The sequence below is a fragment of the Neomonachus schauinslandi genome, chromosome 9 (genome assembly GCF_002201575.2).
Source record: "Neomonachus schauinslandi chromosome 9, ASM220157v2, whole genome shotgun sequence".
In the NCBI taxonomy this organism is placed as follows: Eukaryota; Metazoa; Chordata; class Mammalia; order Carnivora; family Phocidae; genus Neomonachus; species Neomonachus schauinslandi.
In genome coordinates, this window is record NC_058411.1 from 101,949,728 (window position 1) to 101,975,609 (window position 25,882).

The 25,882-nt window shown below is 42.9% G+C and overlaps 2 protein-coding genes across 9 annotated transcripts in view; one reads left to right on the plus strand and one right to left on the minus strand.

The window, feature by feature from the left end:
- The window catches only part of APH1B (aph-1 homolog B, gamma-secretase subunit), a 36,289-nt gene extending 34,622 nt beyond the window's left edge, over nt 1-1,667 (plus strand). Inside the window, exon 7 of the mRNA XM_044918160.1 lies at nt 1,236-1,667. The gene's annotated coding sequence lies outside the window, so the exon portion shown is untranslated. The remainder of the gene's footprint in view (nt 1-1,235) is intronic.
- Nucleotides 1,668-17,549: 15,882 nt separating this feature from the next.
- The window catches only part of CA12 (carbonic anhydrase 12), a 57,472-nt gene continuing 49,139 nt past the window's right edge, over nt 17,550-25,882 (minus strand). For 2 of the 8 annotated variants that reach the window (XM_021693952.1, XM_021693950.1), the window contains 2 exons: nt 20,905-21,240; nt 17,550-20,135 (listed from right to left, as the gene is read on the minus strand). In XM_021693952.1, the coding sequence (XP_021549627.1) occupies nt 19,966-20,135; nt 20,905-21,240 (506 nt within the window). In that variant the 3' untranslated portion in view covers nt 17,550-19,965. Of the gene's footprint in view, nt 20,136-20,904; nt 21,241-21,854; nt 21,888-25,882 lie in introns of all 8 variants that reach the window. The other 6 variants (XM_044918159.1, XM_044918158.1, XM_021693951.1 and 3 more) reach the window with 5 other exon arrangements.

Below are 25,882 nucleotides of genomic sequence, written 5' to 3' on the forward strand. Positions count from 1 at the left end.
ACTCCTCCACTTTATAGTCACCTCAGACTAGCCCCGAGGCAGGAATTAGCGGTCACTGTGGGCCTGAGGGCTCCAGGGAGGCCAGGGTGGCAGTCTGTCTTGGGCAGCAGCAGCCTGCTCCCTGGGAAGAGCTCCTTGAAATTGCTAGCTCTCATTGGTTAACTTTTTGTTGGGTCCTACTGTTCCTAACTCCAGGTGGACAAAGTAGATATCACAACAAAACAATTTTAAAGTGCTTTGCTTAGAGCATTTTGTTTATGATTGCAGTGTTTACAGTTCTCATTTAATAAAAGGCATTACTTCTATTATAGTGTTTAGAGACGTGGCTATTATATGTATCATTTTATATAAGATACAATATGTATCGTTTTATATAAGTTATGCTGTTATGTCGTTGTATACTTGTAATATCAGGCCTTGCATTCAGTACACAATGCAATAGACTCTTTCCAGACCTGTATTTTTCAGTGAACAATAAAAGTATTGTTTGGCACTACTCGTTTCCCACGTGTCCTCTTCTTTGGAGCAGTGTATTCTTCAATATCTGTTGTTACACTTCTTGGCTCTTATAAAACTTGGCTGTATATTCTGTTTTTTATGACTGGTCAGCTCTGAGACTTTTTAAAGAGAAATCTTTGTTACCTTAAAATTCATAAGGCCTATTTCATTTCTGTGTGTTCAGAAACAGTTTGGTGCAGAGAAGTTCTTTGAGATGTCTCAAACCGAGTGGAAGATTATTCTCAAAGATCCTGGAAACTCACCCTGAAAAATCTGCTCTAAGTAATTGTAAAACAGGGAATTTATAAAATATCATATCATAGTGGCTAAAGATGGCAGTTGGTTGACAAGGAGAGTAGAGTTTAGTTTTTACCCAGTGACCCTGAGCAACCCATAGAGTCCTTTTGTTTTTTTACCCCCTTGGTATGGAGACAGTGCAGCGAAGGGGTTGAGCTTGGCTTTCACCGACAGGCTATATAGAGAATTGTTATGGCCTGAAACTCAAACCATGTGATGCCTGTTCACTCTGGTTTGAAATGAGGCTGCTCTAGATTTATCTTGACTGTGTTATTAGATGAAATATCCTCAGGGACCAAGAGCTTTTTAGTCCCTCACTTGTAAGCCAGTGGAAGAGGTGTGCATTTCTTAGGTAACAGCCCAGATTTGTGTACAGTTTGTTTGGCCCTTCCCCACTGAAACTGTGGCTCTAGTTTAATTGTTGTTTGTTTGGTATTTAGTTGGAACAAGGACTTCCCCTGTGTCCAGCCTCAACACATGAGAAACCTCCAATGGAAAGAAGTATATAGTTTATCTTCACCTCACTGAAAATGCTGAATAGATGAACCAATCAACCACTCAACTGGCTTATGGATTCAGTCTCAGTAAAAGAATTTTTAAGGATTTGACACATTCTCAGGTGACCATAATAGATGCTGAGCCCTGAGCAGGTCCCGGTTTTAAGACTCAGTAATAGGAGGCACTTGTTGTGTAAGTGTCGATCACTGTAAATTCTTCTTCTACCTAGTAGTAAAACCATTCATTTTTCAGTGCTTGAGCAAAATCAGAGATGGGGTTTGTAGTGTTTAATCAGGGCCTACCATGCACAGAACACTGTATTAGATACTTTAAAAGGATGGAAAAGAACAAAATGGTAGAGATCTTTATCTTCTGGGAACATACAATCTAACTGCCTGGATTAAAACACATAAATATTACCTAATGTATTACCAATTATGAAATAATATAGAATAGCTTGAGTGCATGATACTTGGAAATTTTAGCAGTGGACAAAAGGCACCTGGGTAATGGATGTAGATCCAGAGGAAAAGGTGGGACTGAGGACTGAACCCTGGGGCTCTCCACTTGAGAGGTTGGAAAGGGGAAGTGGAGTTGTCCACTGAGGAAAGAAGGAAAATCAGGAGAGTGTGATGGCCTGAGAGGGGAAAGTATGTCAAATGCTGTTGAATAATGAGCAAGATGAGAAGTAAGAATTGATGATTACATATGGAGAGGTAGAATTTTAGTGTAGAGGTGAATACCTAAATGGAGTGTATTATAAGGACATAGACATAGTGTATCAAGTACAGATAACCATTATAAATATAGTAGAGGAAAGGGATGATAGCCTGAGGAGGATGAGGGGGCAACAGAGAGTGTTCTTCTACCCCCCCAATAATAAATCATTATAACAGCATGTTTGTGTAAAGATGGGAATCACTCAGTGGAAAGGGAAAAATTGATGATGCAGGAGATGGGGGGATAGTTGCCAAAGCAAACTACCTGAGGGAGTAGAGTGAAATTTTTAGCACTAAATGCTTGTATTAGATATGTCAAAATGTTTAAGATCAATGACTTAAGCTTCTACTTAAACTAGAAAAAGAGGAACAAACTAAAGCTAAAATAAGCAGAAGAAAGGAAGTAATGAAGAGAAGAGCAAAAATCAGAAAGCAGAAAAACAATGGAGAATTTCAATAAAACAAAAATCTGGTTCTTTGAGAAAATCCATAAAATTGATAAAGCTCTGGCCAGATTGATAAGGAAAAAAAGAAGGTATAAATTATGACTAGCACTACAGATCCTACATTTATTAAATAAAAATGGAATATTGTAAACAAGTTAATGCCAATAAATTTTAAACTTAGATGAAATGGACAAATCCTTTTAAAAAAAAAGTTCACTCAAGAAGAAATTGAAAATCTGAATATCCCTTCAGACTATGTTTTTTCTTGTGAACATGCCTTGTAATTATTTATTAGAAGCTGGACATCATATATTGAATAACAGGAACTGAAATAGGCTTTTAGTGTAAGTTTTATTTAATCTGGGCAAGAGTTGGAGTGTATTTAATGTTTGTTGCAGCTCTCAGTATCAGAGGCTTCAGATTCCTCTAGTGGCCTTGTTTTTGTCTGCTCCCTTGACTTTGGGCTTCCCTATATGCTCTTCATCAAAAAAAGTCTGTGTCTTACTGCTCTTTCAGCTATAATCCACTGTTATTATATTGGAAATCTACTGGTGTGACAGTAAGATGTAAGAGAAAGAATGTGTCCTATAATCTTAAGATTAAATTTCAGTTTCTTAGGGGCACCTGAGTGGCTCAGTCCTTTGGATATCTGACTCTTGATTTCAGCTCAGGTCATGATTTTGATTTCAGGGTCTCGAGATCGAGCCCCACATTGGGCTCCTCGCTGAGCGTGGAGCCTGCTTGAGATTCTCTCTCTCCCTCTCCCTTGGTGCCCCCCCCCCCAGGTCCCTGCACTCGGATGCTTTCTCTCTCTCTCAAAAAAAATTTTTCAATTTTTTTAGTGGGCCTGCATGAACTAAGTATCTCTTAGCTTTTTACCCCCATAGGAAAGACAGGAAAGACAAAGGGGGCTAGAGTGGAAGTAATGCCCTTTCCCCTAGATGGGATAAGACTCTTATAAGATCTTTTTCTCTGGAGAGTAGGTCTTTGTTATGGGGAGCACTGGACATATTTTACGATGATTGCTCTTACCCTTTTCCTGCCAGAGCCATGGAGGATTGACTCTGAGATTCTGGTAGTATTCCTGGCAGTAAAACCTACAAAAATGTGAGCCTCCTAAGATTGTGTGCTAGTCTTAGGAATTTCTAACTGTTATGCTATTCCACAATCAGACTCCAGCAATTTGTCAAAATTAGCATTTAAGTATCCCTACGGATTTATGGCTCTAGTGGCTTCTGCTCTAGGCAAGCACACCTCAGTTGTGATTCTCTGGATTCACCTCTGTCTCCAGATTTTAGGGTGATGGTTTGACCTGAGACCTCAGTTCTCTAACAGGTGCAAGACATTATTGATTTTTATTTTGTTTAGTGTTTTCTTGTTGTAAGGATGGGAGTGACAACTTCCAAGCTCTTTACTACATGTTGGAGCTAACTAGAAATCCCCTATATCAAAGAAATTGAATTTGTAGTTTCATGAGGGAAATTCCTAGAAGCCTTCATTGGAAAATTCTACCAAAGAGAAAGAAGCAATACCAATTCTACACAAACTGTTCTAGAAAATAGAAGAGATGGCACACTTTCCAATTCATTCTATGAGCATTAACAAACATTACTTGGTAACAAAGCCCAAGTTGTTTTATTATAAATGAAAACAAAAATAAAAATAAACTACAGACCAGTCTCTCTCATGTAGATACATGTAAAAATCCTCAACAATGTTTTGGAAAATTGAATTCAGTAATACATGTGACCAAATGGAGTTTATCCCAATAATACAAGATTCGTTTAACATGTAAATATCATTGAGTTCACCATATTAACAGACTAAAACAAACATATGATTATATCAATAGATACAAAAAAAAGCTTCTGACAAAATCTAACCTCTCATTTTTTTATTAAACAACAACAACTCTTGGCAAGCTAGGACTAGAAAGGAATTTCTCTAACATGGAAAGAAGACATCTATGTAAAACCTGCATCTAAGTCCATACCTAATGGGGATAAAAGACTGAATGCTTTCTCCACTAAGATTGGAAACAAGGCAAGGATGTCCATACTCGCCGCTTTGATTCAACATTGTACTGGAGGTCCTAGCCTGTACAAAAAGACAAGAAAAGGAAATAAGTCATCAGATTGGAAAGGAAGAAATAAAATTCTCTATTTTCAGATAATATAAATTATTGGTGTAGAAAGTCCTAAGGAAACTACAAAAAGGTGACTGGAACTACTCAGTGAATTTAGCAGGGTTATAGGATACAAGACTCAATTTTTGACACAAAAATCAATCATGTTTCTCGTAGCAGCAAACAATTGGAAATTGAAATTGGTTGGCTCTCTAGAACTAGTTTGCTTCTCAAACTCTATAGTGAAAGGCCATTAAAAACTTTCTAATCCATCACAGATCAATACTTTTGTAAAATACAACAAAAATGAATTATTATGAAAATGTGATAAAACAGACATTCAAATTACAAACCCAAAATTGTTCTTACTAGAGTCAATGGATATAAAATTACATTCAGTAAGTAAAACCAAGGCAAACATGGAAAAAAAAAAAGAATTGCAAAATGTATGTTTATTGACAATGTGCTTACAGGCAATTAATACAGAATCAGTATTATACACAAAACTTTTTGTTCTGTTTTAACTGAATAAAATGTCATGAAAGAAAAGGCAATTCTCGGGCGCCTGGGTGGCTCAGTTGGTTAAGCGACTGCCTTCGGCTCGGGTCATGATCCTGGAGTCCCGGGATCGAGTCCCACATGGGCTCCCTGCTCAGCGGGGGGTCTGCTTCTCCCTCTGCCCCCTTCCCTCTCGTGCTCTCTGTCTCTCATTCTCTCTCTCTCAAATAAATAAATAAAATCAAAAAAAAAAAAAAAAAGAAAAGGCAATTCTCCATATTAAATGTCTATTTAACACACTCTGAAAGAATAATACCCAGTATATCAATATTTTAAACTTTTTAACGTGATAAACTTACGTCTTGTTTGTTAATTTACCTAGTCTAGATTGGGTTGATACAATGCTGCTTTCAAAGAATAAAGCATATTTAAAATCTTTCTCTGAACAAGGCAGAGGATCATAGGGGAAGAGACAAAAAAATGAAGACGAAACCAGGGAGGGAGACAAACCATAAGAGACTCAATCTCAGGAAACAAACTGAGGGTTGCTGGAGTGGAGGGGGCTGGGTGGGATGAGGTGGCTGGGTGATGGACACTGGGGAGGGCATGTACTATGCTGAGCGCTGTGAATTCTGTAAGACTGATGAATCACAGACCTGTACCCCTGAAACAAGTAATACGTTATATGTTAATTAAAAAAATAAAATCTCTGCTGATCCTACTAGATACCAAAATATACCATAAATCTACAATAATGGATATGGATAGAAGATTCCAGAGCAGGCCCATGTATATATGAAAATCTAGTATATAACATAATTGACATTTCAAATTAACAGAGGAAGAATCAGCTATTCAATAAATGGGCTATTTGAGGTTTTTTTTTTTAAGATTTTTATTTATTTTTCAACAGAGAGAGAGAGACAGTGAGAGAGGGAACACAAGCAGGGGGATGGGGAGAGGGAGAAGCAGGCCTCCGGCGGAGCAGGCAGCCCGATGCGGGGCTCGATCCCAGGACCCTGGGACCATGACCCAAGCCGAAGGCAGCCGCTTAACGACTGAGCCACCCAGGCGCCCCGGGCTATTTGATGTTTTATTTGGTTATATTTGAGGGGGAGAAAGTAAAGCCAGGTCTTATTTTGCTTTTACTATAAAAATGTAAAGATTAAAAATTCAAATGCAAGAAGTGAAACTATAAAAGAACTAGAAAAAAATTAGAATACAGTTGATCCTTGAATAATGCGGGAGTTAGTGGTGTTGATCCCCCTACCCACTCTGCATGTAGTTGAAAGTATACGCATAACTTTTGACTCTCTAAAAACTCAACTACCACTAGCCTACTGTTGACTGGAAGCCTTACTGATATAAATAGATGATTATCACATATTTTATATGTTACATGTATTACATACTGTTTTCTTAAAGTAAGCTAGAGAAAATGTTATCTTAAAAAATCATAAGAGGGGGGCGCCTGGGTGGCTCAGATGGTTAATTAAGCATCTGCCTTCGGCTCAGGTCATGATCCCAGGGTCCTGGGATCGAGTCCCGCATCAGGCTCCCTGGCTAGGCGGGGAGCCTGCTTTTCTCCCTCTGCCTCTGCCTCTCTCTCTCTCTCTGACTTTCATGAATAAATAAACATTTAAAAATAAAATAAAATGAAATAAAAAATCATAAGAGGGACACCTGGATGGCTCAGTTGGTTAAGCATCTATCTTTGGCTCAGGTCATGATCTCGGGGTTCTGGAATTGAGCCTCTCCTCAGGCTCCTGCTCAGTGGGGAGTCTGGTTCTCCTTCTACCTCTGCCCCTCCTCCCATCTATAGCTCTGTCTCTCAAATTAAAAAAAAAAAAAATCTTTAAAAAAATCACAAGAGAAAATACATTTATAGTACTGTACTATATTTATTAACACTAAGTTTATGTTGTGTGTTTACAAGATGAATAGTCTTGTCAGTATATACATCAATATTTTCTTTTTTTTTTTTTAAGATTTATTTATTTATTTATTTGACAGAGACACAGCGAGAGCGGGAACACAAGCAGAGGGGGTTGAAGAGGGAGAAGCAGGCCTCCCGCCGAGCAGGGAGCCCGATGCGGGGCTCCCTGAGCCAAAGACAGACGCTTAACAACTGAGCCACCCAGGCGCCCCAATATTTTCTTATATGATACAAAACACTGTAGATGTTATATGTATTTTTAACACTAGACATCAAAATTGAAAAGATAATGTGAAAAGGTTATATTTGTTTCAGGTATAACAACTCATGGATAGTGAATAACAACGCGTTGATAATGAAGAAGCAACAATATGATTGCTTTATGGTAATCATATTTTTATGTAATCAATAAGATTGCTTTATGGTAGCCTAGCCAACACACTACTGAATGAATTGTTACAAAATTTTTATGACATACAGTATTATAGTCCTATTCATAATACAGTATTGGAAACATTGTTATATTTTTTAAAAAACTACTTGTGATGATAGGTTGACATGCAGTTTCTCCAGTTATGAGAGGCATACTGTAATTATTGAAAGCAAAGTTCTAAAACAGAAAACTAACACGTTGTTAATTTTATATTAACTATCGTTCACCTTATGCCTATGTGAGGATGGGCTGTCCACTTCCATACCAGTCTCATACGCAATGTTCTATGTGATGAACCCTTGGGTGATGCTGGTAATGGTGACACAGAAATATCTCACACAGTTCTTGTCCTGCAGTTATTAGGTTTTCATATGAAGACACAAACACAACAGATAAGTTTATTGACTGTATGGCATGATGATTAGTACTATTCATTAAGTGGAAGTGAATCATCATGAAGGTCTTCACCCTCATCATCTATACACTGAGTGGGCTGGGGAGGAGGAGGAAGAGGAAGGGTTGGTCTTGCTGTCTCAGGGGTGGCAGAGGGGGAAGAGGTAGAGGAGGCAGGAGGGAAGGCAGGCACACTTAGTGTGACTTTATGCAAATACATCATAATTTCTGACTTTTTCATTTCTCTAAAAATGTTTCTCTATGGTACCAATTCTTCTTCCACCATTTGCTTTAGTTTCAGTGCCTGAATCGTGGAAGGGTCCATGTTGTAGAAGTCAAAGCAGTCTTGAATCATCAGAAGGCTTCTGCCAATTGTCTAACGTCAACTTGTTTTCTGGCACAACTTCTTCTGTGTCTCCTTCCTCATCCTCATCATCTGGCACTGGTTCCGGAGCACTCATCTCCATCCAGTCATCTTCTGTTCATTCCTCTGATGTGATGTGTATTAGCTCTTGAGTTTCTCCAAGATCCATATCTTGAAACTCACCTTTATTGCCATATCCACAGTCTCCTTCATGATTTCCTTGATTGGCTCTGTTGTAAATCCTGTGAAGTCAGGCACAGCATCTGGGCAGTTTTCTCCAGGAGGAATTTATTGTTTCTGGCTTGGTGCTTTTATGGCTTTTCCTAGAACAATTATGGCATCTTTGATGGTGTGATCCTTCCAGACTTTCATGATATTTTCCCTATCAGGATTCTTTTCCATAGTGTCGACAGTATGAGCCTTAAAGGTCCTGATCTGAGACTGAATTAGAGACATTGTTTGTGTTTGGGGGTAAGTAAACCACTTTGATGTCTTCTTTGTTGAACTCATGGGGTTCTGGGTGGCCAGAAAAATTGTCCACTATCAAAAGAACTCTAGGGGCGTCTGGATGGTTCAGTCAGTTAAGTGTCCAACTCTTAATTTTGGCTCAGGTCATGATCTCAGGGTCTTGAGATTGAGCCCCTCATCAGGCTCTGTGCTGGGCATGGAGCCTGCTTAAAATTCTCTCTCTCTCTCTGCCCCTCTGCCCCACCCCCCAAAAAAAGAACTTTAAAAGGCAGTCACTTACTGGGGCACCGCTGGCTCAGTCGGAAGAGCATGCAAATCTTTATCTTGGGGTTTTAAGTTCAAGCCCCATATTGGGTTGTAGAGATTACAAAAGAATAAATAAACTTAAAAAAAAAAAAAAAAAGGCAGTCACTTACTGGCAAGGTACTTCCTGACTTCAGGCTCATTGATGGAACCAATCCAGAAAAAGAGTTCTCATCGTCCAGGCCTTCTTATACAACCAAAAGACTGGCAGCTGGTATTTATCTTTTCCTTTCAAGGCTTGGGGCTTTAGTAGCATTATAGTAGCATTATAGATAAGGACAGTCCTCATCCATAAAGCTGACTGCATTTGCACAAAACAGTAGTTAGCCTATTCTTCTTGCCTTAAATCCTAGTGCTCAATTCTTTACTAAGGAATGTCTTTTCGGGGGCACCTGGGTGGCTCAGTTGTTAGGCGTCTGCCTTCAGCTCAGGTCATGATCCCACGGTCCTGGGATGGAGCCCCACATCGGCCTCCTTGCTCAGCAGGAAGCCTGCTTCTCCCTCTCCCACTCCCCCTGCTTGTGTTCCCTCTCTTGCTGTGTCTCTCTCTATCAAATAAATAAAATCTTAAAAAAAAAAGAGAGAAAGAAAGAAATGTCCTTTGAGGCATTTTTTTTTTTCCTAGAATAGGGTACTTTTGTCTGCATTAAAAACCTGTTCAGGCAAATATTCTTTCTCAACAGTGATTTTCTTAATGGTGAGTAGGAGCTCATCTGTTGTCTCTTGGTTGGCAGAAGCTGCTTCTCTTGTTATCTTGACACTTTTTTTTTTTAAAGATTTTATTTATTTTTTTGATAGAGAGCACAAATAGGCAAAGAGGCAGGCAGAGGGAGAGAGAGAGAGAAGCAGGCTCCCCGCTGAGCAGGGAGCCTGACGTGGGGCTCGATCCCAGGACCCCAGGATCATGACCTGAGCCGAAGGCAGCCGCTCAACTGACTGAGCCACCCAGGCGCCCCACCTTGACACTTTTTAAGCCAAACTTCTTTCTAAAATTATCAAGCCACTCTTTGCTGGCATTAAATTCTCCAGCTTTAGATCCTTCACCTTCCTTTTGCTTTAAGTTGTCATATAATGACTGCTTTTTCTCAAATCATATTAGAGTCTACAGGAATGCCTTTCTTAGAGCAATGCTGCAGTCACATAAAAGCTGCATTTTCAATACAAGATAAAGGTATTTTGCAAAAAAGTGCAAGGTTTTTGCACCTGCTGGCATAGCCGCAGTGACAGCTTCGTGAATTTCCTTTCCCCCCCCACAATGGTCCTTACGCTGGATGAATTTACCTTGAAATGGCAGGCAACCACAGCTGCAGACCTCAAACTATGGTACATATCAAGCAGTTCAACTTTTTCTTGTAATGTCTGTTTTTTCTGTTTCTTAGGAGCACTTCCAGCATCACTAGGGGCACTCCATAGGGGTCCCATAGTGTTACTCAAGGTTTACACTTTTGCAGTGAACATAATGGAAAATATGTGAGAATGGGAGAGCTCACTTTTTACTGTGAGATGCAGTTTTACTGGAGAGGTGAATTGATCATGCAGAGATGATTACCATCACACAGCATTTTAAGTGGATACTTGCAACACTTGAGTTCACCTCAATAGCAACAGGAAGTGGCTGTGAAATTATTATGGTAGTACAGTATGTACTGCAGTAAATTTTATGCAGTGAAGATTTAATACTGCATCTTTGTTTACCTTTCTCATATGTGCATAAATTTTGATAAATTTTAACTTTTTATAATAGATGTGTGCATATTTTATGGAAGTAAATGATAATGTAGACTAGTATCTACATCCGTTTTATGCATGACATACCTAACATTTTCTTAATTTTTTTGATATTTCTCAGCTATGCAGTTTGTCTACAAGCTTTTTCAAATTGTTGCACGTCTCCAAAAATTTTTTAATATGCTTATTGAAAAAAGTCTGCCTGTAAGTGGACCAGCCCAGTTCAAACTTGTGTTGCTCAGGGGTCAACTGTAGTTTCATAATCTTAAGGTGGATAGAGTATTTCTCAGCACTTTATTATAAATCACAAAGAGAAAAAATTTGCGTAAAATTTAAAACAGCTAAAGATACCCTAAACAAAGAAGACTGGGAGAAATACCTTTGGCTTATACTACAAAGAGTTGCCACCTGTAATATATAAGAAGCTTCTATAAATAAAAAAAGATGATTGATTTAGTGAAGTGATCCATGGACATAAACAGATAATTCACAGATAAAATGTAATAGCCAATAAACATAACGTAAAATGCTAAACTATTAATAAAAGAACTACAAAACAAGCAAATAATTTTTAGATTATCAGATTGTCAAAGATGAAAAAGATTGATAATATCAAGGATTGTTGAACGTATGGTGGAAGCAGCACGTTGTGAGAAAGCAAATTAGTACAACCCTTTGGGTGGTGATTTAGCATAATTCATTATATCTATAAAATTTGGAGATGTAGCCCGGTGATGGGTATTAAGGAGGGCACGTACTGCATGGAGCACTGGGTGTTACACGGAAACAATGGATCGTGGATCACCACATCAAAAACCAATGATGTATTGTATGGTGACTAACATAATAAAATTAAGAAAAAGGAACCAACTGAAAAAGAATTTTGAGGTGTGCATATTTTGAACCAGCAATTCCTTTTCTAGGAATTTATCCTATTGAAATATATTCAAGTAATGGTAAGGAATTTGCAACAATGTCTGTCAGTAGAGCTTTGCCTCAAAGAACAGAATACTTTATAGCCATTAAAAAGAATGAGGATGTTTGGAACATGTTAGAAAACAAAAGCAAGGTATAGATTATTCTTTCATTCACCAGGCCATTGTCATTAGGCCAGACATTGTGCTGGATACTGAGAATGTGAAAGTGAACGTAGACAGGCACGATCCTAGCCCTTATAGAGCATACAATATGTATCCTATTAGTCCATTTTATTAAAAATGAATACTAAAATATGCACACCGGGACATAAAGGCTGGAAAGATAAAACTAAATTGTTAGCAATGCTTATTTTGGGATTAAGGGGGACTTTTGGCTTTATACATATATTATTTGTATTTTTTTAATGAGCATACATCGTTTAAGTAATCAGATAAAACTATAAGCGCTTCCATGATTTCTGTTGTCCTTATTAGAAAATGCACATCATTCAAGGCCTTTCCCAGTCTGATCCCAACCACTTTTTCCTGCCTCCCACCATCCCCTATCTTCCTTTCCCAGACAGTCTCAAGCACATCCCTGAGCTCTCTCTTATACCTCCACATACTTGCTCTTGTTTTCAGTTCCAACCTGAAAGAAAGCATCCTATTCCTCCTTCAAGGTCCTGCTCAAATGTTACCCTTTGTGAAATCGTTCCTGATTAGACTCAAAGCAAGTGGCTTTGTCCACTGTTACCCCTTAGCATATATGTTTTTAAATCAAGGAATAATTTACATACAATAAAGTGGACAGATTTAAAGTATACAGTTGGATGAGTTTTGACAAATGGATACACATGTGTAACCACCACCCCTATCAAGATCTCCAGCTGGGTCCCTTGCACTCCTTTCTAGTCAATCCACCCCGCCTTCCACAGAGGCAACCACTGGTTCCAACTTCTATCACCATAGATTAATTTCACTTGTTTTGAACTTCATATAAATGGAATAACACTACATGTACTCTTTTGTGGCTTACTTCTTTCATCCAACATAATTTTCTGAGATTCATCCATGTTTTTTGTTTATCAATAATTTACAACTTTTTGCTGAATAGTATTCCATCTTTTGGATATACAGTTTGCTTAGCCGTTCTTCTGTTGATGGGCACATAGTATTCTTTACAGGCTGCTCTTCTATATACTATGGTTAGTGGTTTCTGCTTGCTTCCCCAAATGAGATTATAATTTAACTCATTTCTGGCACTAACTGCCCTGAGTTAGAACAGACCCTGCAGGTTAAGGGCTAAATCCCACAAGACTGCCCCCACTTCAGATGCCAGTTGCAAGTCCCAGGCTGTCACCTGTATTTCTGACCAACCGGCTATAAATTGTGGGTTCTGATGACTCCCTCCTCATGTCTGATAATTTGCTAGAACAGCTTACAAAACTCAGGGAAACATTTACTTGTATTTACTGGTTTATTATAAAGGATATTATAAAGAATACAGATGAACAGCGAGATAAAGAGATATATATGTCAAGGTATGGGAAAGGGGTACAGAGCTCTCATCCCCTCTTCTGGGTGCACCACCCTCCCAGTACCTCCATGTATTGGAAGCTCTCTGAACCCCATAGTTTAGGGTTTCTCTGGAGGTCCTGTTATGTAGGCATGATTGATTAAATCATTGGCTATTGGCGATTGAATTCAATTCCCAGTCTTCTCCTGGAGGTCAGGGGGTAGGGCTGAAAGTTCCAGCCCTCTAATCATATGGCTGGTTCCTCCGGCAACCATCCCCCTATCCTCCAAGCATCACCTCTTTAGCATAAACTTAGGTACACCTTAAAGGGGCTTATTATGAATAATATTTGGGAGCTCTGTGCCAGGAACTGGGGACAAATACCACATACATATTTCTTACTACATCACAGTATCACAGGAGATTAATTCTGATTTCACCCAGGGAAAGTGAGAAGCTCCCAACCATGCTTGTTCTCCATGGGAAGATTGTACTTCATTTAGGAAAACTTTGCAAATGGTTATTTGTTGGGTGGTTGGGAAGGAAAGAAGCTAAGATGCATGAGGTCTGTTGTTGGATGTCTAGGTAGCTTGGGGAACTAGTTTCAGCAGATGAACTCACTGGTTATGTTTGTTACCTGCCTCACCACAAGAGTCTTTGATTCTTGCAGAGAAGCCAGTAGACTCTGTCATCACTGACACAGAGTTCCTATAGAGGTCTAAATCTGTCCTTGAACCCATAGCCCTGTGTTTGTTGTCTTCATTGCACGTAATTAAAAGTTAATATTTGAAACTAGTGAACTCAAGCAGAAATAATGACTTTCACTTACAGTATCAAGAGGTCATAGCTGACCATGTGAATAGACATCACACTCCTTCCTGGGCTCCCACCCACAGGGTGGGTCCCAGGGAAGGTGCCAGTTCTAGCCGGGCTTCTTCCAGATGGATCAGGAGATAAGCTCTCAATGGAAATGCCAGGACGGGGCAGGGTGTCATTTGGCTGGGTGTAGGGGGTTTTCTTTTTCTTCCTTTTTTTACAGTTTTATGGAGGGATAATTGGTGTAAGATAAATGACACATATTTAAAGTGTAAAATTTGAACTGTCTTGACCTGTGGGGGGAACCATCACCACAATCAGGATAATGAACATATCCATCACCTCACCAATTTCTCGTGCCCCCTTGGTAATCCCTTCATCCCCCACCTTCCCCCACCACCTCATCCCTAGGCGACCACCAATCTGCTTTCTATCACTGTAATGTATTTTGCACTTTTTAGAATTTTATACAAATGGAATTATAGAGTGTGTGCATGTGTGTATTTATTCCTTCTCTCCAGTTCAGCCTTAGGAATAGAGAAAGTTCAATGAATGTATCCTTGGGACATATTTGGTTTGTTGAGGGTGAGGTGAGGGTAACATCCCAGGAGCTGAGCTGACTCCTTTGTCTACTTGGAGTTGGTAATCTTTGGTCAGACTTTTCCTGAACAGAGGCCAGGATTTAATATTACTAAGCAGGTTGGAGGCAGGAGGTTGTTGTTGACTTTCCAGAAATCATTGGCACAAATGCCTTTAGTGTCTTTAGCCTTTGGGGCTTCGTGAGGTTGCGGCATGATTGAGATAAGCATGGAAAATTCTGTTCCCAGATGTTTCCATGTCACTGGAGCTGCAAAGGGCAGACCCCATCCTGTCACTGAGGATCAGAGAGCTGCAGGAGCTGTGGGACCTTCACTTAGCCCAGAGCCAGAGCCCTTGTTTGGTTTCCCACTTATAAAGGCTCTGTTTCCTCTTTCCCTGGGTTGTGGGATAATTGAGTGAAGGTGCAGTCTAGAATATACAAGTGGGAGGCTTACTGAATCCCTGATTGACCTGCAGTCATAACGATATGCTGGCCTGGTCTAATAGTTTTTTTTTTTTTATGGTGAATAATTCTATATCACAAAGCACTTTGGCCCTTATCCCTACCCAGTCATTCTAAAATGACAGGGCACAGGTAGAGCATGGGGCCCCTCCTCTCCAGCACTGTCTGGGCCTCACACCTTCTCCCCACCCTGTCATAGTTGAGTCTGAGCCAGAGGACCATAGAGGGTTCATGCACCCCTGCCGGGCTGTGCACAGTGTGGACGCAGATGGCAACTCCGTTTCCCAGCAGGCAGCTGCAGAAGTCTCCTTTCCTCTTGCCTCATAACTTTCCCCACCCTTGACGGAAGGCAACTTGCAACTCCTTCCAAATTGAGGGACTGAGCTCAGCTGACATTTCAAGAGACTCAGGTTTCAGGCATTTGCTCCCTTCAGGCTGGCCAGCTCCAGAAGGGTGGAGACAAAGCGGGAATGTTCAGACCCTGAGGAGATCAGGAGGGGGCTGTTAGGGGGACAGTTAGCACCTGGCACTTGGCCAGGGTCCTGCAGCAAGGTCCCCCAACAAGTTAACCAGGCACCCTCATGCCTGTTGCTCAAGCTCCTGCAAAGGCACCAGAATGCTCTAGGTCAAGTCACTGCTGAGCACCTGGAGCCCAGGGCCTGGCCAAGGGACATAGCCAGGGCAGGGAGGGCTGGAGAACCCCCATGGAGCTACAAAAAGAGGTATAAGGAGAAGGGGAGCTGTGCCTAAGGTCTGCTGGTCTGTTCACCTTGGCCTGATTTTCTGTCTGCCCTCTTTTCTTCCATCCTCCATATTCAGCTGCCTGAATTCCCCCATCCTCTATCTCTCATCTCCCATCCCTCAGCCCCCAAAGCTTTCTTCTCAGGTGCATTTTGCATGAAAGCTCTCTAGGTTTAACCCTCCCAAAGGGTATGTCAAAGGAAAAGGTTAACGGTCCATATCTGCACAGTGGCTGTGCTGGCCGCTGGCCACGTGTGGCTATGAGCACTTAGGATGTGTCTGATGAAAGTGAGAAAAAGCTTGATTTATTTTACTTCAATCAATTTCAATTTAAAAGCTGATAATTGGTTCAGGTTTTGGAAAACTTTTAAGCCTGTTTGGAGCAACTCGGGCATGTGAATCTGCTTTTTCCACTGTAATTTTGTGAAACCTAAACACAGATCAAATATTTTCAAGAAAATTTAGCATCTGAATTGAGCTGTGCTGTTAATTTAAAATACACACTAGGTTTCAGAGACTTACTGCAGAGAAAAGAATGAAACTATCTCCTATCAAAATATTGATTACATGTTGAAGTTATAGTATTTTGGATCTACTGGGCTTTATAATATATTACTGAAATTGATGTCGCTATTTTTTTTTTCCTTTTTGGGGTGTGTGGCTACCATAACTTTAAATTTTCACCTGTCTCGCGTTGTATCGTCTTATATTCTATCCGCCTATGTGCTCTAGATTGTCCATATCGCTGGATTTACATGAGGAGGTAATGGCCAGCCTGAGGGAAGACTTGAGTTTCCCCTGCCAATCCATGGCTCTTGCCACCACATACCCCTGATCATCAACCCCAAAGAATCTTGAGTCAGGGAATGGGGAGCAAGGGTATGGAAGGCAGGGGGTGGGGGAGGGGAGATGATTTCTGTTGCTTACTCCAACCTCGCCCCCTGCCACCCCAGCCCCAGGGGGGTGGGAGCAGGTGCAAAGGAATGAGAGTTGCTCAGGCACTGTGGGTGCCTTGCTCCACCTGTCCTTACCTCTGAAGGATGCTAAAGGGGGCGAACTGAAAAATACCTGTGTTCTGACTGAAGACACCATCAGAACCTGGACGGTTTATAATGTTGCTATTCTAAAGCCGGGCCCACTGCTTTAAACCTACTAGAGCAAAATTACCCTTGGACAGTTCATCTGTTTCCATCCTTGGGCAACTGCAATGAAAATTGGAAGCTTTTCTAAATAAACAAACCGTGGTGGTACCTGTTTGTAACCTCTACAGGATTGCCTCTTCCACCAAACCAGAATGTGAAATCTGGATTTAGATAAAAAATTGTATGGAAGATGATAGCATGTTTTGGGAGAAAAAAAAAAAATCCAAAATAGGTAACAGGCAACCAAGAGAGGCTTCCAACCTACTAAGTGCAATACCCAGTGAAGTAGAGAGACATAAGGCCCAGTCTTTATATTCATGTCCTCTTAGTTAGGAATGCCTCCCTCTCTCCATCCTTCTGTTCAAATTTGACTTCTTCTTTGAGGCCCAGCTCAGATACCCGCTTCTCTCTGAGCCTTTCCCTGATTATTCCAGACTTCCCAGCTCTGTTCGCTAAGCAGCTATGTGATTCCAGGGCTGCACACACTATGGGCCTCCATCCTCAGTAAAATGATTAAGTACATCAGTGTATTTTCCTTTGGAGCCAGGTCCTAAGACATTATAGTCAAGTGACATTACTTGTTCTGATCAGTTACCTGTCACCATAGACCGGGGACTACAGAGTGCTTTGCCAACAGTAATGCTTTAACCTCACCTCCAAAAAAATCAGTCTGATGTGAAAAACATTTTATTTATGATTTCTCATATTTATAGTTTATGTCTTCATTACAATCATTCTTACAATAAATACAGAAGTGCTAAACAGACCATCATCATAGTGGCCTATGGTCCATCCGAGGCACAGGGACAGAGGGGTGCTGCAGACCCTGGTGCTTCCCAGTGGTGCTCAGGAGGCCTTCAGAGAGTTTAGTGAAGGGGAGAAGAATTTAAGGTCTGAACTTGAAATGGGATTAATAATCAATGCAGCAAAATCCTAGAATGTCTATTAAGGAAACAGGTGTAAGTTTTTACTATTTTTACCAGATGATCCTAAAGAAACAGAACAAAGAGACTCAAACTCTCCCATTAGTAAGAAACAAAGAAGCCAGGGCCTTCCCTGCCCTTTTCCCACATGGGCCTTGTTTTTGTGATCTCTACCTATAGCGCACCCAGCCCAGCACCTGGGCCTTCAAGGGGGTGCGAGTGAGGCAGAGGAACTTCACACGCCACAGTGCTGGTTTCCTTCAGTGGCGACTGGTGTTGGTGGAATGAGTGAGAACCTGAGGAGAGCCTTCCCAGTTTCCAAGCTTGGTCCCCAGGAGCCCCATAATGATTAGCAAGGAAGTTGACAGTGTTGATTCTTGGAGCCTTCTGCCTGCCTCCCTAGCTTTGCTTTATCTCAGCCACAGGGCAGGAGAAAATGCCACTGTTTTCATGGCCTAGTCAATCTCCCTTTTTATGAACAGCCGTTGTGCCAGGTACAATGGTCTCTTTGTTCTCTTGCAAAATTTGTCCATAAAAGGTAGAGAGATAGTCCCAGGACTCTGGAGTGATTTATGTTGCTTTCTGATTGGCAACTTTGGGCCAAGGCCAAGGAAGCATCACCTAATTCACAATGCTATGTCATGAGGCTTGTCCCTGCTGTCATTCGATCAGCATCAGGCATGCTAATGGCAAGGTGAGGATGCCGCCCCAGGCTCCGAGGCTGTCAGAGATCCTGTGCACACACACGTCCAAGTGTTCATTAGGTCTTCTGCACCTCTGTTTAGCAAACTAGCTACAAAGCCATGGGGCTTGCCACCACTACAAAAAGTCATGATGGTAGAGAAGGGAGAAGACTGTTCTCAGAGTGAGAGGGAGGAGTAGAAGGAAAAGATGTTATAAAGAAACCTGTGCTTTGATCGGACATTCCATGTTGTCAAAATGAGACCAGGAATCGAAAGTTCTCTGTGAACTGCAAGGTGCCGGCCGGGAGAGGTTGGTGGTGGAGAGGCTCCTTCCCAGTCATGGAACTAACTGGTCTCCAGGGACTCTTATATCTATGGAAGAGTTAAGTCTTCTCAGAAACTATGGCTTGGGTAGAAGATCATGAAGCATCTTTGTAACATTCCGTTATTATTGGTCCCTAAATACCATGGTGCCCCCACCCTGCACAGATAACTTCCTGCTTTCATAGCTTGAAAATAGATTTTAACCAAGCCATGACTCAACATCCTCAAAGTCAGGGAAGTAGGTACATCCCAATTCTAGATTGGCAGTAGGGACACCACAGAAGTGGCCAAAATGAAATCTGGGCAAGAGACAAAACTCTTCAGTCATTTTGCTTCTGCCTATTTTCTCTAGATTCAAAAGCAGTTTGGGTCATTTCAGAACTCGTGTCTACTCTAGGAGAGAGAAAGTAACAACACTTTTCAAGGAATAGCCTAATTATTTATAAAGTCTGTGAAGTATAAAGCATAACTGTGCCGCTGACAGGAGGTTGGGCTTGGGCTTAATATTCTGTCCTTCTCACACTTAGACTTGACGACTTCTGACAACAGTTCTGACTCCAGCGTGAGTTCCTCCAGACCTTATGTGTCTTCTCATTCTGTCTCTCTCGGGCCCATTCAGTGCATTTGATCCAAAGGACAGGACTTTGGAAATGCCGCTACTGTGTTTCAAAGAATATCTTTTGTTTTCTTTTTGTCTCTGACACCTTGACCCTTCCTATATCATTCTTCCTCCCAGGTGTAAGGTCAGACCAAAAGTTTTGTCATAGCAGAAGGAAATCAGAGGAAGACAACAATCCCTTCCCTGAGGAAAGAAACTGAGTCTCAAAAGCAAAATCTAAGCGGAGAGTGCACATTCTGGTCTGAAAGCTTGGACAAGACTCAGAATTGCCAGGATCCTTGAAACCACACTCAAGTGAATCCCTGGATGAAAGTGTTTCCTGACCAATCACAGCCCCCAGTGGGTGACTTGGTTTGTGGCCCCAGAATCCAGACAACCTCATGGTCTCACACAGCTGAAGCAGACAGCTCAGAGTTCCTGCCTGTTTGGCGAGCTCTTGCCATCCACAGATCGTACGGGCAGTGGCCGTGGCATCAGGATGGCAGGGCACCCACCTAAAGGCCCCCCGTGGGTCTGGGGCATTTGTGGGTTGAGCTTCAGAGAACCCTCAGGTATTTCAAATGTCTAGGGAGCCACAGTGTGTAGTGCCCAAAGCAAAGTCCTTCCTTGGATGTGCCTGGGAGTTCTGGGGCCTCAGGCATGGGCCTCAGTCTCCTTCTTGATGGCCGGTTTGTAAATGACTCCTTTGTTGTCACCTTTTTTGCTACTGGAACAAGAAGAACACACAAGTCTCAGTTAAAGAGAAGAGACAAGCAGAGAACAGCCTGACTCAGCTACGGAATGAGACGAATTTTAGGGGTCAGATTCCTCTCGTGGGGACCTTTCCCCTGTTCTGATGGTCTTGGGAGGAATGCCCCCAAAATAAAGCATTAACCAAAAAGGAACCGGGTCATTTTCCAGTTGTTCTCTTAAAACAGCTTGACAATACTAGACCGGCATTTTGAAGAAGGTCTCATTACCACCCCAACTTTAAACCTTTGATTCCATAACAGGATTCCTGGAAATTTTTTTTTATACATTCTAGAAAAATAAATTGGTTTTAGAAAAACCAAACATGACAATAAAAACATGAGCAAAGGGCATTAATAGCTAATGGAAGTGATACATCAAATTTCCCTTCATTTTTCTTTTTGAATTCAGAGACAAAAAAACAGATGTAAAGATGTTAGAAAGAAGACAGCCTTGCTGCTTATGTTTAGGCAAATGGGACCTCCCCATCCCCAAATCAAGAAACTTGTCTTAAGGTGTTAGCCATGGCAGCAGGCTGGTGGACACACCTCCACCTCTGAGCATAATGATCCAGTGTCTCATGCAAAGGAGGCTGGGGGCCATGGTGTTTGGGAAACAGCACTCCTAGGATAAGTGTTGGTACAGGTGCAGGGGGCTCTTCATTCTGCAGACTGCCTTCCCAAACAGATCAATCCTCATGGACAAATAAGCTACCCGAATGCCATTTTGAACCAAAACCAGCTCACCTCTTCTTTCTTCTGAAGAGCCAAATGGACACTGCCAGGACAACACAGATGCCAAGAACGCCAGCCAGGACCACTGAAAGGATAATGCCTGGGGAAGAGGCAGTGAACATGCATTACACTCCCCCTTCCCTTGCATCCGTCTCATCCCATGGCACTTGGATGCGAAGTCAAGTGACAGCTGTGTAATCTGCCACAGAAGGATGTAATTTCCCCATTTCTGTTCTCGGGTTCTGGTCTTCGGCTTAGCAGAACTGGCTGGAGTACTTAGAGCCATTTTCAAACTGTAGTCATTCTCCAGCAAGGGTTCGCAAACTTGCACCAGGATCATCTGAAGAGCTGGTTTAAAATGTAGACTTTTTTGAGCCCGAGCACCACGGATTCATTCAGTCTAGAGCGGGGCCCAGGAATCTGCATTTTAAGCAAACAGCTCTAGCTGATGCTGATGTACATGGTTCATGAACCATTCTTGGAGAAACCCTGGGCTACAGAATAAGAACTTACTCTGTCTTGGCTTGCTGGAGTTAAGGCCCACTGGGAAGCCTCTATCGGCTTTGCTCCCAAGCTCCATTGCACAGTCCTAAGTAGTCCAAAACAACGAGGGGCCCACTGCCGAGATCACCTAGCCAGTCACCCAACCTCCACACTGGGCTTGGGCCTGTTCTTAGGCAACAGCCTCCCAGCATGGCCAACAGAGGTCTTGGTTAGGCTCATTGAATGTACACATGCTGTAGAGTGATTAGGTCTTTCATTATGGAAGCATTTGATTGGCAGTTCATCTTTGAATCGTAGAGTGATTTGAAGGTAGGACCCACAGCAAGGAGAGGGCCAGCAGCCAGAGTGACAGCACAGAGAAGCAGGGAGGATGGGCTTGGAAGTATCACAGGCCCAGAGCATACCAAGAATCACAGCAATCACCCAGCTGCAGCATGCAAGGCCGGCAGGCCACATACCCAGACTCAGTCCTGCGTACGTAAGGTCTTGCACTTCAAAGGGGAGAGGAAAAGATTGAAAATTAACCAAGTCAAACCATGGTGGATTTTCCCAGTGTGTTGAGCGAAGCCCCACCTTTTGTCTGGTTGGAAGTACAGGGCTTATGCAGATTTTCTGGGTGCCCCATGGTATAGAGGGAATTGTGCACCTTGGGAATTCACACTGTGATCTCCCTCTCCAGTTCTCCTTTATTACAGCAGTCTCTTTGCTAGGGCCAGACTTCAGTTTTTAGTACAACATGGCTAAAGTGGAAGATGAGGAAGGGTAAGGATCAGAGTCTACTTGGGCAGGCTATTATGTGCTTCTCGGATCCCTACCCGTCTTCATCGGTAAGGAATCGGCCAGGTTCTGGCTGGCTGGGGCTGGCAGGACTTAGTTGGAGCCTGTCGCTAGACTTCTGCCCTGTCCCCATCCGGTCTTGTTGTCATGATTTGGTTCTGTTTTTGCTTTGGCCCCACTGGGCAAACTGGAGAAACCCCTCCTCCATACCCCCCTCCCTTCTCTGCTGTATAGAACCCTGAGATTGTGGCTTCTCTCAGAGCATTATTATTGGGATGAGTTAGGAGTCCTCAGTGGGGCTGAAATAGTGCCAGCTATCTGAGGTAAAATCCCATAGTCAGCCTCCTAGGCACCTCCCTGGTGAGCCCCTGGGTCATGAGTGAGCCCATCTTCTTGAGTGACACAGAAGAACCCAGTCATGAAGCCCCCCCTGGGTTACCCCAGCATGCTTCTTCCAGGTTCTTAAAACTACTCCCCATTCTCCCAGTCAGGTCCTCCATCTAAAGAAAGGCTCTGTTACAGATCCCCTCTTGTCTGGTGGTTTTCTTTTTTTTTTTTGATTTGGGTCTTTTATTTATTTTTATTTTTTTATTCTTATGTTAATCCCCTACATATCATCATTAGTTTTAGATGTAGTGTTCCATGATTCATTGTTTGTGCATAACACCCAGTGCTCCATGCAGAATGTGCCCTCCTCAATACCCACCACCAGGCTAACCCATCCTCCCACCCCCCATCTGGTGGTTTTCTGACCTCAGTAGAAACTTCTAACGTATGTGCATATGTAGTATGAGTGCTTATTCCAGTTCATGCTGGAAGCCAGAGCTGTGCAGACAGTGGCCACCCAGCCTGATCCTCCGGAGAGCCTGTGCCCACAGAGTCCACTGTGATGACTCAGACCCTGGGAGAGCCCTGACCAGTTGTGAGACGCCAGCAGACAGCCAGGGACTCACACCTGGGGGCACGTAACACCCTGGAGAACCAGACCAGAGACTGCAGGATGAGGTTTTGCTCACCCCCTTTTTCGGCTGTGTGGCCAGTTGATCCCCCTGGAGCCCTCAGCCCTGTGTCCTTTCCCTACTATCCTCTTCCACAATCTCCTATGGAACGTGCAGCCTCCCTCATCCGAGGCTGGCCCCTAGGAGTCTCTGGTCTGGTTTCTGCAGGTGGCCCCAGGCTGTTGTAAGGATAAGCAGAGCAGCTGTGGAGAGGAGCTGTCCACAAAGTACAGGGTGGCCTGTTCTCTTGGCTCTTGCTGGCCACCATCAGCAGCCCCTGGCCTCCCAAGTGGCAGAGTGGCTCCCATGGTCTGATTCCCTGCCCCAGGTCTCTTCTTGTAACCTGAACACAAGGACAAGCGTGTGGCTTAGGGAGACACTCGGGATAGGAGTCTCCCCTGGGGAGAGCATCTGGTGTTTGTATAGCATATGCTGCGTTCTCTGCATAGCCCGTGGCCTCTGCACACTGTATTTTGGTATTTGGGTTTTTTTTTTTTTTTTAAGGTACCCAGATGCAACCAAGGCTTCTAAGATCTTAAAAATAACAACCAAAACCCCGCAACTAGTTGTGGTTTCTTTTCCAAGCCTTTTGATGAAATACACTTTTGTTCTTTGTTCCTAAAGCTCCAGATGCTGGTGGTACCAGCTAGTTTTCGCCACATAGGACCACTGGTAAGCCTAACCCCTTGGCTAAGCCATCCAAACTGGACAGTTTCTAAGTCGTCGCTTTCACAGTCACCTCAAACATCTGGAGAGCTACCCAGGCCCCCAGACAGCTGAGCAGCCCCACTTCAGGCTGGAGGAAGCGCCCCCGGGGAGCTCAGGGAGCAGAGCCAAGTCTCCAGAAGCAAGGCCCCCAGGGATGGGACTTTTCCCAAGAGCCCGTGGCCCAGGTTGGTGGCTCATCTGGAGGGAAATCTGGCTGCCCTTGGCTGAATTAGGCCCTATAAACAACGGCCTAATTTAATCCAGGGCTCTAAGCAGGGTTCCCGGCTCCTAGATGACTACTTGTGAGGGCCTAAGTTGCCTCTCTGTGGAAATAATGAAATGAGCAAGCAGCCACAAAGACAAGGAAAGCCCCAGAGTTTGGGACAGATGCTTTCAGCCAAGACTTTGATACAGCAAAGACAAAGCAGCTTGATTGAGCAAGTGAAGAGCATGAGACACTATGGAAGACGAGTGGCAATGAGGGTGTCACCTCATCAGAATTCTGCCCCTAAAGAAGCCCAGGGCAGGATGATATCGGGATGCCACCCCTTGCGAGCTGAGACGGCACCAGCCATCAAGGAAGCAGGACTTCTCTGTAGAGAGCGATGCAGTCCACAGGGCTTGGGTCCCATTCTGCTAACTAACAGGAGAGGGAAAGGCAGGGAGACTTCGGGGGGGCACAGGAATAGGCGTTGGGGCAGCTGAAGCAGTAGCGCCCAGAGAGAGAAGCCGAAGCCTGCATCACAGCAGAGCCTCTGGAGTGTTGTAGAGAATAGGCAACACGGATGATGGAGGGCGGGACACAGCCAGGGACGTTCATTTGCAGATTAAACAAAGAAATGGTTTGTTACTAATCGGCAAATAAGACAGGCAGTTCCCACTGAAGAACCCTGAGACAGGAGCGACAGAGAGAGGCTGACTGACAGCAATGGCCCACAAGAGCCAAGTATGAAAGCACAGTGAAGGGGCTTGTGAGCTGGTTGGTAAGAGGGTGCATGCCCCACCGACGTGGGAGAGCTACCTGCTCTCCATAAAGTGTTCCAGTACGGGCCAGGGTGAGCAAAGACAGGGCAGTCTGACACAGAGAGGGAAATCACACAGATACAGAAGAACCTAACAGATCCCCGGAGAAGACAGGCAAGCCGCTTGCCACAGGGGCCTTGCTACCTGTTCTCGCTAGCTCAGGAGCTGCATCTTCACTGCTGTCTTGCTGGACCCAGGGATGCCCATTAACTGCTTCTGAGGTCTTCTGAAGCCTCACGTGCACACACACAACAGCCCAGCGGAAGGAACAAGCACCGCATTTACACAGCTCGCAGCTCCTGGAACAATTCTAGCATTTTTTAAGGTCTATTTGCAATTCTACTTATTCAAACAGAAAATAATCCTTTTCCTTTCAAAATATTATTTTCAAGTATGGACTGTTTGGGTAAGCGACATCTTACATAGTTACATATATGGACGTACATATGTATACATCTTATGTATATGTTTATGCCTTTAGCAGTCTCCAGTCTTATAAAAGAGACAAGAGGAGTTTTGGTTTAGCAGCGATTTGATAGTTTAAATACATAAAATCCCCTTTTGGATGATAAAAGCTCTTATTATTCTGCTTTATACAAATCATAGGCTGAAGTAACTAAGATGCTAGCCCCGTCTTTGAGAAGGCTTTGGTAAGAAAAGCAAGGAAGCTGCCCTCAGTGACCACAGAACAGAACTATCTTTGGAGAACATACTTAACTGGGGAGCTTTTCTTATTGGCACTAGGGAATCCCAAAAAGAAATAATTTCTACAAATCTGCCAAAGAGATACCACCAGATTACACGAGGGAGCTGGTTTGCGACAACCATGATAGGGACTGAGGGCTTTGCCTTCCAGATTGCAGGATTGCAGGCCCAGGACAGAAAGCCGCGTTGCTCTGAGGGGCCTAAATTCTGGAGCAGTAGGTGTGGGTTACTGAGCTTAGTACTAAGGCTTAGTACTCTCAGCTCCCTTCCGTGGC